The following is a 14,703-nucleotide window of genomic DNA, read 5'->3' as shown; positions in this document are numbered from 1 at the left end:
GTTATCTTTCTATTCTATATTATTCTATATTTCATATACCTCCATTTTTTTACTTTCACATTTACCTGTACTTATCTTTGTCATTGAGCAGCTGCAACAGCTGATAAAGGCTTATCTTATTTTACTTGAGTATTTCTATTTAAGGGCATTTATACCTGGACTCTGCTATGCATTTCAGTGGCAAATATTGTACTTTTACTTAAATACTTGTATTTAACAGTTATAGTTACTTGTTTCTTCTCAGACTAAGATTTTACTTACAAAACATGAATTTCCTGGACCAGTGTGTAAAATACGGCACATTACTACAGATTAAACTACAGTACACGAAGCAGATAAAATCTGACAGACTGCAAAATTGAAATACCACTAACATATTTATATTTCTCATTAGAAATGAGTCAATAATATAACACTTACAGGGGCCATTCTACCTAATGAGTACTTTATTGGATGTAGGAATTGTAATCTTTTATTTTAATAGTGTGGTATTGCTATTTTTACTTATAGGTTAAAGATTTGAATACTTCTTCCACCACTGACATTTAGTAACTGTTTTAGTGCTTTTGATAACATCACAACTTCATCAGCGGCAGACCAAAAGTTTGGACAAATTCCAGCAGCTGTCCCCAGATCAAGGATGAACTTTGGACCTCTTATCTCTGAAACTCTTTTCCAATCATGCTGCAGATTGTTGGGATTACCGATCTGTCAGCTCTACTCTTTCTCCTTTTTAAATCAAAACCCAAATTATTATGAAAGCCTCAGAGCTGAAGCCAAATCTACCTCTGCATTTTGCTACAAAGACTTGATCATATTCATTTGAAAAGTAAATGAACACAAATCTTTCTCCTATTTTGTATGAGATGGTGTTTTGATTTTCTTAACTGTAAATATTTAAAAGCACATACATTTTACTTGTTTTCGTTATTGAATTATTAATAACTAAGTTTGTATAAGATACAAACTTATGTACCAATTCTGGGAATATTAGTTGAATACATAAACTAAATTTTAAAGATCCAAACTTGCTTTCCCTTTTCTTCTCATATTGAGTGAAAATCACCACTTAATTGATAAGATTCTTGAAACTTAAAGTAATATTAATCAATAAAACAACTATTCCAAAGCTGGAAACTGTCTGATTTTAATTGGGACGACAGACCAACTGCTTTATAACAGCACACCTCTCTGCTCAGTGTCCTACAAGTACAACAAAACATTGACTCTATTCAGTGAGTAACGACTGACGTTAGATTTTATTCAGTAAAGGGAGTCTGAGCTGAGGCCATTGGTTTGTAAAATCCACTCAGAATGGGCTCCTGTCTGTATATCACGAGTGAAGACCCTGAATGATTTACAGATGAAGGGGGCCCAAAGTGGACAGAAAACCTAGATCATGCCTGGGATAATACACAGTGTATTGTACTGGTTTCACATAGCTGGATACAGAACTTCCAACCATGTCACTGGTTCCCAAATTCCAAAGTTGAACCAAAAAGTCCGTCTGTTAAAAGTGGAAATAGACACGTTTTTGGCTTTAATTTTTCAGTATAAAGTAAATTTTGATTGCACAATGTAATGGCTATAGAATAAAGACACCATCAGCATTTAGACTGGTTACTTATGAAGCTTGCTTTCACAACGCATTTCTGTCTGCCACCAGGTGCAATCTCCTGCGAAAATAGAGGTTCAATTTACAGCAAAAAGCAATAAGAAGACAGAGCTTTTGTTTCTCCTGGTATCTATTGGCAGCTAACCCAAGTTACCACAGAGTATCAATGTAAGTTCTTTGCAGTTACTATCCCCAGTGGTGGAAATGGGGAACAGTGGGACAGCCGAAGTCACTGACTACGTTAACATGCAAAAAGTGTTCTGCCTTTTGCCCTTGTTTCAACAATATCCAGTCTAAGCTTTTTACATGACTAATGAAAATGAATATTACACTATAATTTCTGTTTATATGCAACAGTGGACACTCAAATTAACATGCCCTAACATGTTGTTTATCGCTTCAAAATCCGTAAACATGGAACAGTGGGAGCTGCTTATGCCATTTTGGTGGCGGATTAGTTTGACCGTATAAACACTGCCTTCTTGAAAAGGCTGGTGTTGCAATATTTCCTAATATCTAAAACCTGTTGATATCCAAGTCTTTCATACGGTTTAAAAGAAGTTGTTTCTTCCTCTGACCAGAAATGTGGGCTTTTCTTCAGGGCATGCATCTCGACTCAGCCTTACAAATTGCTGACAACGCACAGAGCTGACCATAGAGTGTGCTTGCATGATATATATGTCCCATTGAGACATGATTATTAGCTCCTAGGATAAATGTAAAACAGGCAAGAGGCCTGTGTTGCAAACTGCTGTAAAACCCGGGATTGAGACATGTATTCTGAATGCTCTGTATACATGTTCAAAGAATGCTATAAAAACAAATGACACTGGTATATCTTAATTGGAAAATGCTTAATTCTGAAAAAGGTCAGAATGTCTGAATGAAATGTGCTGTTTACATGACCCATACCAAATTTAGGGGCAAATTTAAGGCACAACTCTGCTTTACTGAATGGCAGACAAACTCTGGGGACAATTGCAGCTTTATTTCAGTCAGCCGGCACCTTTTTAGCCTCCGAAAATGTGATCACTAAAACCCATGAAGCCATCTTAAATGCCACCAGTGTGTCCTCAAAGTTGGTGCCCCATTCTCTGTTTGACGAGCTCTTGCAGACCTTTACTTTTAATGTTTGACTAACATGTTCGAGTTGATAACTGTAGCAGAGACTCAGAAAACCATGGGCACAACTCACCCTGTTTTTAGAAAGTCATTTCTCCTCTGAACCGCGGTTATTTTTGTTCATGTGTAACTCCAGACTAACGTAGCAGTCAGCTAATAAGTACCTCTGCCAAATGTCTGACAGGAAGCAAGGAACAAATTTATCTGTGTTTACACAGCAAATCACGAGGACAAATACATCTGGAAATTGAGTTTCTTCCCAGCCACGTGTTTAGACACAAGTTAAACAAGACACGATAAGGTTGGTTTTGTTCTCTCTGACCCAAACATCACCCACTGTGAATGAGGAAAAATTCGATTTAATACAGAACAGCAATTACACGGCCTCTGTCACTATATAAGGTAAAGCAACTTCAAACTGAAACAGGAGTGTAAAACAAGGCCTGAGTTTTTCATCACTCCATGAATGATCAGTTCAGTTGATGCACCGTATTGTGACCTCCGCCAAGATGAGCCATACAGATGAATCAAATCGTAACACAGAAAGCATGGCTGAACATCCGCCAGGTGTTTCAACTTAAATAGGGAGGCCGAAGTGAAAAAAGATCTGGGATGGCACAGTAAAGGTAGGGATCAGAAACGTAGGTGCCAAAAAACAAAGGTTTCTTTCTGCATAAAAGTCGCCCCAATCAAAGACTATACAAACTTATTGTACATTATAACAAGTTAGATTACAGCTCGGGTTTTCTTTTGTACAAGTCCATACATACGTCTTTCTTTTGGCTCTTGCGGTCTGTACATCTTGGTTACAAAAAATACATGCCATTTTGAAGTATCTATAGACAGAAACAAGAAATGTTCAATTAAAGGTAATTCAACGACAGAGCCTAACTGTAGTAAGTAACAGGTTCTGCACTGTGCAGCAGACACGCCAGCTTCGTCTGCCAGAAACAAATAATGCACTCAAACCGATCCAGACTCAAATCAAAACGCAGACAACATGGCGACTATGCTCCTCGCGCCAGACTGAAACCAGAGCCAGAAAATGACTGATCAAAGAATGTTACAATACTGAAATACGTAAAAGAATGGGTATATTTATATGTGTACATGTGTGACAGAGAAGTGCTCAGTGGCGTCTCATTTTGACTTTGCGTCCTGAACTCTCCCGGTGTTTGTCGGAGTCTTGACCGCGTCTCCAGTAGTTCTCTGAGCTGATGCTGTGACGACGATGACGAGAGTGTGACGGATGTCTGTTCTCCTCTTTATCCATCTCTAGTACCCTCGGCCTGGTGGAGGAAAAAGATTAAATGCCAAGTCAGATTTGGATCCTCATTTATCACATGCCAGTTGACTGTACACTGTTTTGTTATTGCAATTTACATGAAACCCGCTCTAAAGGAACACGTGAACACTATTACAGTCTCAGCTACAGTACTTCCAATGCACAAGTGTGTATAGAGCCCTTTTCAGACATGCAATTTGTAACATTACTGGCCTCATCTGTATGTTAAAGTGATGGCGGTTTGTCATTCATACACAGGTGACATTAAAGTAACTCAGTCAGACATGACATGTGCACATGAACTGGTGCTCGGGAGGGAGCAGCGAGAGCAGTGAGTTAAAAGTAGGAGGGAAGAGGAAGAGGGTTGTCTGTTCTTTCACAGGCTGCATCGCTGATGGACTTTAAATTATTTTGCCTTTGAAGTCTTAATTAATGACCATTGTGGGCGTGAGGGACGATCGCCCCCGCTTCTCACTGTGAATCCACTGATACATTCTCACATCAATCTCATAATTGAACATTATTAGAGAGCCAGTTCTGCTGCCTGGTTTCTAAAGTCCTGCGGTGCACAAGCACTGAATGACAGGAAATTAAAAGTATACTGTTTGTAAAAACGCTCCCCAGCAAAAGTAAAAGAAAACCCCAGACTGCTCTCATTTGGTGCTGCTTATGATCTGACACCGGGTCGCTACCATTTTATAGAGCCCCAACCTCACCTGAGCAATGTGGGGTCACGCGCCCATTAACATCCTGATCACAGATAATAAGAAAACAGAGGCAGAGGGCAGAGTCTCTGCAGAGATATACACCGCCACACACTTCTAGTGGGTCATAAGTGATAACTGAGACGGATTACTACTGTATGAGTTTATACATTGCTCTTACAGAAAATCCTGCACAGTATATCTTTAACTTGGGACTCTTTTTAAACTATAACTGGGTTATGTGCTGTATGTATAACCCACAGTATGAATGGACATTGAAAATGCAAGCAGAGAATGCTGGTCTGATTATTCCAATCAGTTTCCTCAACTTAAAATGGGCTCTTTCAGTGTTTCAGTTTATCAAACAGCCTGTATGTTAATCTGACTGCATTCTTTTCAGACTTGCTGTGTCGAGAGTGATACAGGATGTTACTGTGTCTGATGTAATACGATCACTGTTGTGACATCTACATAAAAGTGGGCAGGGGGCTTGTCCAGACATGAGTCTGACATGTTCAGTAGCCGTCACATTAACGCAAATGTGTGCAGGTCTGAAGGGGGATTTAAAGGTCTTCATTGTTCTACTTGGTTCCTAAGGCCCTATCTGTGATCCCAATTGGGCTGTGTCCACATAATATTCAGTCTAACTGTGTGGAGGCAGGGTCTCGGGGTACTGCTGGAGGTCAGAATGTCGACATGTCTAAGTGTTCAGACTGAAAACAGCCCCACATTTAAAAATGCAGGGGGCTCTAATGGTGGGAGCGTGTCAGTTTCAGGTCCTGGCGAGAGGGTGAAATATGATCTAGGAGATACGTCTGGAGTAACACATCCATGAGGTGGAAGGCTTATCAGATGCAAAAACACTGCTCAGTGTTTATGATGTAATGAGGAAGGATTCTGCTGCTTATCTCTTGTTGCAAGAATCTCAAGGTAAACAGCAGAAACACTGCAGCCACGCAGCAGCAAAGTATTCTACCAAGAATATGCACTTGAACATATTTCACTGGCTAACGCAGCGTCTTGTTGGATGAAGTTACATTGCATTCCTGAAAACGTTGAGCCTGGTTTAACGTTTTTGCCAGACAGACGAGGGGAAAGCTGTTTGTTGAGCGGTTGTCCATAATGTTGCTGACAACACTGGTGTTCCGGTTTCTCAAATACAAAAGTAAAAATGACCTTTGACGTCAGCTAAGTGGCTCTCAGCTGTAACTATCCTCAGGCCTGTTTACTTTAATTTAATTAAATCCAGTAGCTTTTTCCCCAGATCTGTTTAAATTGGACCCATAAAGACCTTTCCTAGTGTGTCTGCGTACCTGTGAGCAGCATCAGGGTCTGCTTTCCGATGAGAGCGCTTGGCTTTCAGCGGAGGGGGTCTCTCAATGAAAGAAGAGCTTAAAGGGCTGGTAGAGTCAAGTCGAGGAGCATCAGGTCTGGTCCTGACAAACAGAGGAGGGAGAACATGTAGAGGGTTAAAGTGAGATTCCATGCAAGATGATTATTTTTAGATGACAGCATGTTGACTCACTTTCTGAGGATGATAACTGCACGCCGCTCCTTGATGTCTTGAGGCCGGATACAGTGGGTAATGTCATCAGCTGCATAGCCACTGAGAGACAAAGATGCTGTAAGCCCTTGGCAGCCACAAAAGAAACACAGGAATGCAATTGATGCATGACAGCAAACACAAACATAGTCACCTGAGCACTGTGACACTCCCTCTCCTCACAGGCAGGACAAACACAGGCTCTGACACCCGGATGGGCTTGAACTGGAAACGGCAGCCAAAGCAGAGCGCGCTGTCACTGAAGAAGGACACTGAGACGATGGGGCGTGCAAAGATGTGCAGGGGATCTACATGTGACACAATGCAGCCACCTGGTTGATAATCATTGATGACTGCACTGTTGACAAACCCTTCTGGGACCACTCCACAGGACACAAGACGCTTAATCACCAGCTCGTGCACCCAGTTAGGGATCTCATCCACTTCCCCTTTGCGGTACAGCCTCTCCTGGCCCGGTCCACGCTTCTCCAGCTGGGACCCATACGTGTAGCCCTCCCCGAAGAAGTACTTGTTACGGAGGGGCGCCCTGTCCACGGTGTGCTCACGGTAACGTCCAGCCTCTGCTTTGGCAACCACGTCGTCGATCTTCTCCTCGATGAGGGCGCACTCCTCCAGTGTGAAGATGTTCTTCTGCTGGATGCTGCTCCTCACCCGGCTGGCCTCCTGCTCCCTGTGGTCCGCGCTGTCATCGCTGTGCTCAAACTCATCGTCGTCGGACTCTCTGAACTTGCGCTTCCGTCCTTTTCCGCTGCTGCCGTTACTCGTCCCGTCCGCGTATTTATTCCTGTGCTCGTCTCTGTGTGGAGTCATGGACTTCAGCTTCTCCCTCAGGTCAGAGTATCCGCTGGCTGCCATGTCAGCCAAAACAATATGACTGCTGTAGTGCGACGTGAGCTCCTAGCAAACAGCTAGCATGTGTTAGCGCTGCATTTCAGCACTGCTGTAACAGACTGGTTGAAATGAACGACGAGTACGTCAAAGGAAGTTTTAAATGTGGATGTCGCGAGCTAAAGGGATTCACTCACTCTCTCACACACAGCGGTGTCCAGCGCACACGTAGCTAACATTAGCTAAGTAGCTTCACCGTCCAGTGTGTGCATTGAAACAGCGGTCTGGGGTGAAACTTGACAGTCTGTAGATGATATTACCGGTATATTAAAGTACAAGCTGTTATAAACGTTGCGTCAACACTTCAACACGCTCAGGTAAACGATAGCTATCCGAGCTGCTTGGCTACCAGCTAGCTAGCTTAACCTAGCCAGGCTTGGTCTGTCCGTTGCCGCCTGGAAATACCGACAAACCACGCAGCAACATTTCACATGTCACCGTTAAATTCCAACCCTCGGTGCTCCGGAGACGTTTCCTCTCAGATGTTAACTCCTAGGTGTCCAGGGACAACATTGTTACAATCGCACAAGGGTGGACCGCGGCCAGTTTACACCATCTTTACCCGTCTCCAAGAGAAAGGCTGAAAATAAACTCGTGTAACCTGCTCCAGATCTGCGCATGCTCGGTGGTGACCTGCCAGTCTGGGGAGGGACGGTCACGTGACCTGAACGGAAGACACATAAATCCATTTTGGGTGGCCTGAGGGCACGCGCAGGGCTGCTGCTAATTTTGTCCCACTAACCTTTTATTTACTTAAAAGGTGCTGGGTTTTATTATAGTGTTATTGATTGTGCCTGAATTATTATTATTATTATTATTATTGTTATTATTATTATTATTATGATTATTATTATTATTGATAATGATAATAATAATAGTGGTTATTATTGTCTTTTGTTTGTTATTATTGTCTAAGTAATGATAAGAAATTTTATTGATATATTTTATTCGTATTTACCTGTTTTAAAGAAAAAATATATAAATGTTGTAATTGAAAATGTTAATATTATTTTTTTTTTTTTGTATTTTATTAAAATAAACAATGTTTAAAACAAACAATATTTGTATTTTTTTTCTTACAAGATTGGTAATGTACATAAGATTTTGTGTCTTGACAAATATATTTAAATATGTGCAACAACTAGGAAAAAATGCTAATTTTTGTGCTCAAATTCACTGCTGGATATCTGGTACAAAACTGGTATTTAAAGTACAGATCTTCTAAATTGTAAAATTAACTTTTTCATTCTGTGGGTACAATCTGTCACAGACACACACTTCTTTTGTATTATTTTGTTTCTATAACCTACACAGTACTATACCTAACAGATCTAAAATGAAACATTTTTGTTTTTATGCATAGGATACTTTATGTAATATTTAGATTTTGATCTGAAATTAAAATTATCTGTAAATTAATCAGTCGATTGAGTGAAAATTAATCAGCACCAGTTATGATCATTTATTAATTTTTAAGTAATTTAGCTTATTGGTAATTTGAAGATGTTGCCTTGGGCTATATGGACTTCTGATGGCCAAGTATTAGGCCTTTTTTTTTTTTTTTTTTTTTTTTTTACTATTTTCTGGCATTTAATTTACTGAATAATTAACCCATTAATCAAGAAAAATAATCAGCACATTAATCCGTTAAAAAAGTGCCCGTCACAATTTACCAAAAAGCAAAGTGACATATTTAAATTGCTTGTTTGGTCCAACCAGCAGTCCAAAACCCAAATATATTCAGTTAAATATCATTACAGACAAAGAAAATCAGCCAATATTCAGGTCTGACAAGCTGGAACAAGTACATTTTTGCTTTTAAAAAACCCCCCAAAACCTTTGAAAATGAATTGATTGGGGGAAAAAACCCATGGAAATTAATTTCAATCAGACATTTAAACTGCGACATCTTTCACTATTTTCTGTCATTTTGTAAATTAATCAATTAGCTTTTAAAAACAATGATAAAAAAGATATTCTGTTTAAAATAGATTATTTTATTTTGATACAACATTCTTTAAAAAACGAGAAAGTTGATGCATTAATATTGTTTACATTTCATCAAGTTTTACTGTAAACAGTATCAATAAAAAAATAAAAAACAACATGTTACATATCAGTTATAAAACTTTGTAATGACAAGGCACAGGCCTGTGAAGCTCCCTCTCTGTTCAGTAACAGTTTCTGTACATCTAAAACATTAGGAAAGAAACATTAACTCATATTTACTTCACTGTCTTCAGGATGAACTCTCTTCAGTTAACACAGAATAATAATCAAGTAAAAGGGAGACTGACCTCAGGGTACACTTATGCATTCACATATAATATTAGAACGACTTAAGGCAAGAAGAGGTAGGATATTCATAAGGGTTTCGTCTACATGTATGTGTGTGCTCATACAATTGTGCGTATAATGCAGTGTGACCATGTGTTACAACATGGTGATTTCGCTGGGTGGCAGGGTGAGTCTTCTCTCCCGCACGGACATCATGTTTTCCACCTGCATGGCGATGACTCGACACAACTCCAAGCCCTGTGGACAAACACCGCCGACATGAGCACAGAGACAGTAACACAGCAATGATCATGTGTGGCCTCTGACGAATGTCCTTGTCTGTATTTGCGTAATACCTGCTCCAGCTGCAGCTGAATGACCCGCTGTGTGTCCATGTCCCCCAGGGTCAGGTCTACATACGGGTAACTCGTTCCAGCAGTGGGCCTCTGGGTGCGGCTGGACTGCACCTCCACCAGGGGGACCACTGACATCAGCTCCTGCACCACAGACACCAAACACTGTAGCACACAACTGTCTACTGAAACTCTGGGACTCCACTTTCAGGCTTGTGTTTCAGTCACGATGAGCTGAGTCATACGAGAGCTTGACGATCGTGAATGTGTGTGGTGCCTTACATGTGTATTTTTATGCAGGAAGTGGAGGCCATGTTGATTGACAGCAACAATACAGGGGGCGTAGAAGGTGGTGGAGCTGCTGCTGTGGATGTAGAAGAACGAGGAGCCAAACATGGGGAATGCACTGATGAGCCCTGCACTCACAAAGACACAGAATTTACGAGAGTGAGAGACTGACTGTGAGATTTTTATTCTCTAAAGAGGCACCACATGAACTGGACAAAAAAGTTTATTTCTTCTGTGATAGTGGAGGAGCTTTGTCATGTCTAAACAGAATTATCCTGGTGATGTCATCAGGGTTATCTCAGCTCGGGTTTGGATACCACAAAGCCAGTCATTACCCATAGACCACCATGTTAAAATGCCTACCTTTACAGCAGAAATAAACATGTTTAAAGCCTGGCACAAGAAACTGTTTTGGTCTCTATAGATAATTTCCCCCATCATGACGACTGCACGGGGGCTGAATTTTTATATAACTCACCCGTTTACATTTTATCAAGACTTAAAGTTACTCATAATTAAGGGTGGGCCGCTTTGAGTGACAGGCTCTCTGCGGATAGTGTCCTCAGCTTCTCAGTCAGATCCATCACTCCTCTCACTCAAATATGGTCACTTCAGTGACGGCCGAAATGCTGAACTTGAAGCTTCAAAACCCGAGTCCACAAACCAATGGGTGATGTCACGGTAACTCACAGTCTATGGGTTTAACTCATAGTAGAGACTAAAACTCAGGAAACGTTTCCCTCTGCTGCTTTCAGTTTGTTTAATCTGTCTCTCAGCAAAATAATAGAGCAACACTAAATCCCTGAAGCAGTTAATTAAGACACAAGTACTTCTGAAAACATCCTCTAAAAAGTGCAAATTTACACATTAGTTTCATCATTTCTTCTGGCACATAGCACACATTTAGATATAGATTGTGATTCCTGTTAATGTGAAGATTAACGTAATCATCCAGCAAGGTATTCCAGATGTCCCTCTCCCCATCAACATTTTCCAGCTTCTCCTGGAGGATCCTGAGGCATTCCCAGCCCAGATGAGAAAGACAATTCCTCGAGCATGTTCTGCATCTACCCCGGGGCCTACTACCAGTTAGACATGCCCAGAAAACCTTTAACGGGAGGTGTTCCAGGAGGAAATCCTGATCAGATGCCCAAACCACCTCAACTAGCCCCTTTTGGACACAAAGGAGCAGCGGCTCTACTCTGAGCTCCCTCCGGATGTCTGAGCCCAGCCACCCTATGGAGGAAACTCATTTCGGCAGCTTGTATCTGTGATCTCTTTCCTGTGGTCACTACCCAGAGCTCATGACCATAGGTGAGGGTTGGGACGTAGATGGACCAGTAAACCAAGAATTTTGCCTTCTGGCTCAGCTCCCTCTTCACCACGACAGTCTGGTGCAACATCTTCATCACTACTGATGCCACGTCAAACCGCTTGTCCATCTCACGCTCCATTTTACCCTCTGCATGAACAAGACCCAGAGGGGGCAATCACCATTTTCCAGCAGAGAACCACGGCCTCAGACTTAGAGGTGCTGACTTCACACTCAGTTGCATATCGCCCCAATGCATGCTGGTAACTTCATAATCGATTGACTTTAACGGTTCATTCCTGACCTTGCAAACAGCAGTTGACAAAACTACCTCAACTCAAGGTCCACTTAGTGACTTGTTCTGGAGCCTTTGATTTTAACAAATGGTCCTCATTGGCAGATTCAATCTGTTAACGCCATGGACTTCAGAATAACAAATATAACCACTAGAATACAGGCTCTGCTTTTGGCTCCATATTGAATCTGGTGATGGGACAAAAGATCCAGAACAAGCAAATAAAGCTCACACAAAGTTCACACTACACAACCTGTTGTCTTGTCATCGGGTCTCTTGAAGTCGTTGGGGTTTTCACACTAATCTCATCTAATAGTAAGTTAGCAACTTAACATTACTTTAGCTAACGTTTTGTTAGACTGAAATGACAAAACATGAATAAACATGGCTGGACATAAGTTGAAAACAATTTTGGTACATTTCCTCGTCTGTGAACATGATTTATGCCTGAGTCACATCAGATAGACATTCATCTGCAGTGGTGGTCATTTAACAATGCAGACAACAACTCCCACGATCCCACACTACTTCATGACATCATCAAAGTATGTCTTTTGTTATTGATGTGATTAAGACAGCCTCGGTGGCAGACGTTAAATATTGTGCATTGAATGTGAACAGGGGGTCTCACCCAGAAACTGTGCTCTGGCCTGGTGCGGGTTCAGAGTCTGCACTTGCTGCATGTGCTGCGTCACCATGGTAACCCACTGCTGGGGTGGCTGCTTTTTGAACAGAGGTGTGGCGATGTACTCCGATAATTCATGTCTGGAGGAGAGAAGAAGATAAACAGGAGTCGGCTTCACTCAGTGATTTCTCAACATTTCTCAGGATGATGATTTTACTCAGCGAGCTGTTTCTGTTCTGCTGTCGGCTCCGTGCGTGTGTGTGTGTGTGTGTGGGCGGAGAGAGACAGTGATAAAAACAGTAAGAGCACGAAAGGACATGAGTTTTTACAGTTGAAAAAAAAAAAAAGTGTCACGCTCTTTAAACACAAAAACTATTGATTGCACACTGCACTCTCTCCAGCAATGAGTTTGCTCCTGTACGGTCATTGAACATGAGTGCTAAATGGAAAATGTAGAAAAACATCCACTGCAGCTTCAGTGCTCCTGCACTGTAACTATCTACTGTATATGCTGTCATGCTGTCTGTGTTACACATAAATCATAAAACATACCACATGCCAATAAATCTAATGTACACCTCTGGAAAATGTGCTGAAACAGAGGCACCGTTTAAGGTTGATTTTCCTAAAATAATTAACCTGCAGGTAAAAAAGGATTTTTGTGGAGAAATTTATGCTAATTTCAATTTTATATTTTGGTCATGTTAAATGTTAAAAATGAATTAAATTGGTGTTAATTGGGAAATTGCAAAGGTCAAAACCATCCTGTAATAACGGATAAAAGTATGAATATTAACTTAGAAAAGTGAGAATAATTGCTTTGAATGTATTACAAGAATCTGGAGGCTAAATGGAACTACTGAACTACTGGAGCATATTAAAAACACGGCGTTAGTGATGTCGGTATTAATACAAGATGGGCTGAAAGGCTGTGCTGTGTTAATTGAAACCTTTGAGGGAATGGATGGGAATGGATTACTTGGTGAGTACATGTTTGTACAGTATGTATGTTTCATGTACTGCACTCTATGTTTGCATTAAAGGCTTCCCCTATTCTCTCTACAATTACAATTATTCTAGAATAGACTAGTGTATATTGAATAGAGTATATTCTGCTACACCTACAACTGTAAAAAATACTATGAATTGTGGGTCATGAAGTATAAAAATATCTTTAGATTATCTAAAGTATTCAGATCCTTACCTTAAGTATAACTACTAATACCACAATGTGAAAATACTCCATAAGTCCTGCATTCAAAACCTTAACTTACGTAAAAGGAGTATTTTCAGCAACATTTACATAAAGTATCAAAAGTAAAAGTACTCACTGTGCAGTAAAATGTTCCCTGTCAGTGTTTTACTATTGCATCTGTTGTTTTTAGATTAATATCACTGCTGCATTAATTTGTATGTTGCATTTTCCTGCTGCAGATGTTTAATGTTGTGCTACTTTGCACTCCTTCATATACTGCTGGGTAGTTTAATCTACAGCAGTGTATCATACTCTACAAGATCATCATATGTTTGTTGCGTCGCTGTCCTGTGAGAACCACATATCTCTAAAAAGGCAACTTTTCATGGTGTCAGAAAAACAGCCCTGTGACGACGCATTTTCTAGCTGATTCAAGAGTTTTTTAAGTGTTAAATTTAGTTTAGGAAGTGGGAGCATTTTCTCAGCATACAACGGAACACTTCATTCTTCAGTTTATCACAAACATTCAACATCAACACATCTGGAGATACATGGTTTTCACTGTAGGAGGAGGGTATGAAGATCTGTCATTTCACAGTAACTGAAGCTGTCAGACAAATGTAGTGAAGTATAAAGTACAATATTTCTCTCTGCCATGCAGTGCAGGAGAAATATGAAGCTAAAAGGGAAACACTCAAGTAAAGTACAAGAGTAAATGTGCTTAGTTACACTGCTGTCTGTAAGACTACTTTATCATGTGATTACTGAAACTTGAGGTTGTTTGTTTTCTCACATGCTGGGGATGAAGATGATGTCTTTGGCTCTGTGCTGCAAAGCTGCCAGTTTGGAGATCTGGTGGAACTGTTGATCGCTCACTTTTCCATGTGGAAGAACGTTAAGCAGGCCTTTACGGTAGTCTGGCAGGATCTGAAAAAAAACACAAACACAGCTACATACACGTGCACATATGTAGGTAACATATACTGTGTGTATGTGAGACATCACCTGTCATACCTGGTTATAGTGCATCGCGACACAGAGCTCATTGTCAAACTTGAGCAGCTGAGTCCAGACAACTCGTCTGAACCAGAAGCTGTAGTTGGTGTCGACTAACTCAGCTTCTGTTGCAACATCCAGGATGTACTCGTGTTTGTTCAGAGGACGCACATTCTGACCTGAA

General features: G+C 40.8%; 2 protein-coding genes across 2 annotated transcripts in view; both read right to left on the bottom strand.

Moving 5' to 3' along the window:
• Positions 1–3,076: 3,076 nt before the first annotated feature.
• Positions 3,077–7,813, bottom strand: alkbh5 (alkB homolog 5, RNA demethylase). Its single transcript, XM_050044778.1, has 4 exons — positions 6,424–7,813; positions 6,252–6,332; positions 6,040–6,162; positions 3,077–4,026 (listed from the first exon to the last, which is right to left on the bottom strand). Exons 1-4 carry the CDS (start codon positions 7,143–7,145, stop codon positions 3,867–3,869), a joined length of 1,086 nt encoding a protein of 361 aa, XP_049900735.1. The 5' UTR covers positions 7,146–7,813; the 3' UTR covers positions 3,077–3,866.
• A 1,420-nt stretch (positions 7,814–9,233) lies between these two features.
• The window catches only part of myo15ab (myosin XVAb), a 60,911-nt gene continuing 55,441 nt past the window's right edge, over positions 9,234–14,703 (bottom strand). Inside the window, exons 65-70 of the mRNA XM_050045222.1 lie at positions 14,538–14,698; positions 14,317–14,450; positions 12,335–12,468; positions 10,091–10,224; positions 9,812–9,952; positions 9,234–9,713 (exon numbers count right to left, since the gene is read on the bottom strand). Of these exons, the coding sequence (XP_049901179.1) occupies positions 9,612–9,713; positions 9,812–9,952; positions 10,091–10,224; positions 12,335–12,468; positions 14,317–14,450; positions 14,538–14,698 (806 nt within the window). The 3' untranslated portion in view covers positions 9,234–9,611. The remainder of the gene's footprint in view (positions 9,714–9,811; positions 9,953–10,090; positions 10,225–12,334; positions 12,469–14,316; positions 14,451–14,537; positions 14,699–14,703) is intronic.

The sequence above is a fragment of the Epinephelus moara genome, chromosome 5 (genome assembly GCF_006386435.1).
Source record: "Epinephelus moara isolate mb chromosome 5, YSFRI_EMoa_1.0, whole genome shotgun sequence".
NCBI classification, from domain to species: domain Eukaryota; kingdom Metazoa; phylum Chordata; class Actinopteri; order Perciformes; family Serranidae; genus Epinephelus; species Epinephelus moara.
The sequence above is the reverse complement of the archived record's forward strand: the minus strand, read 5'-3'. Positions and strand labels throughout refer to the sequence as shown.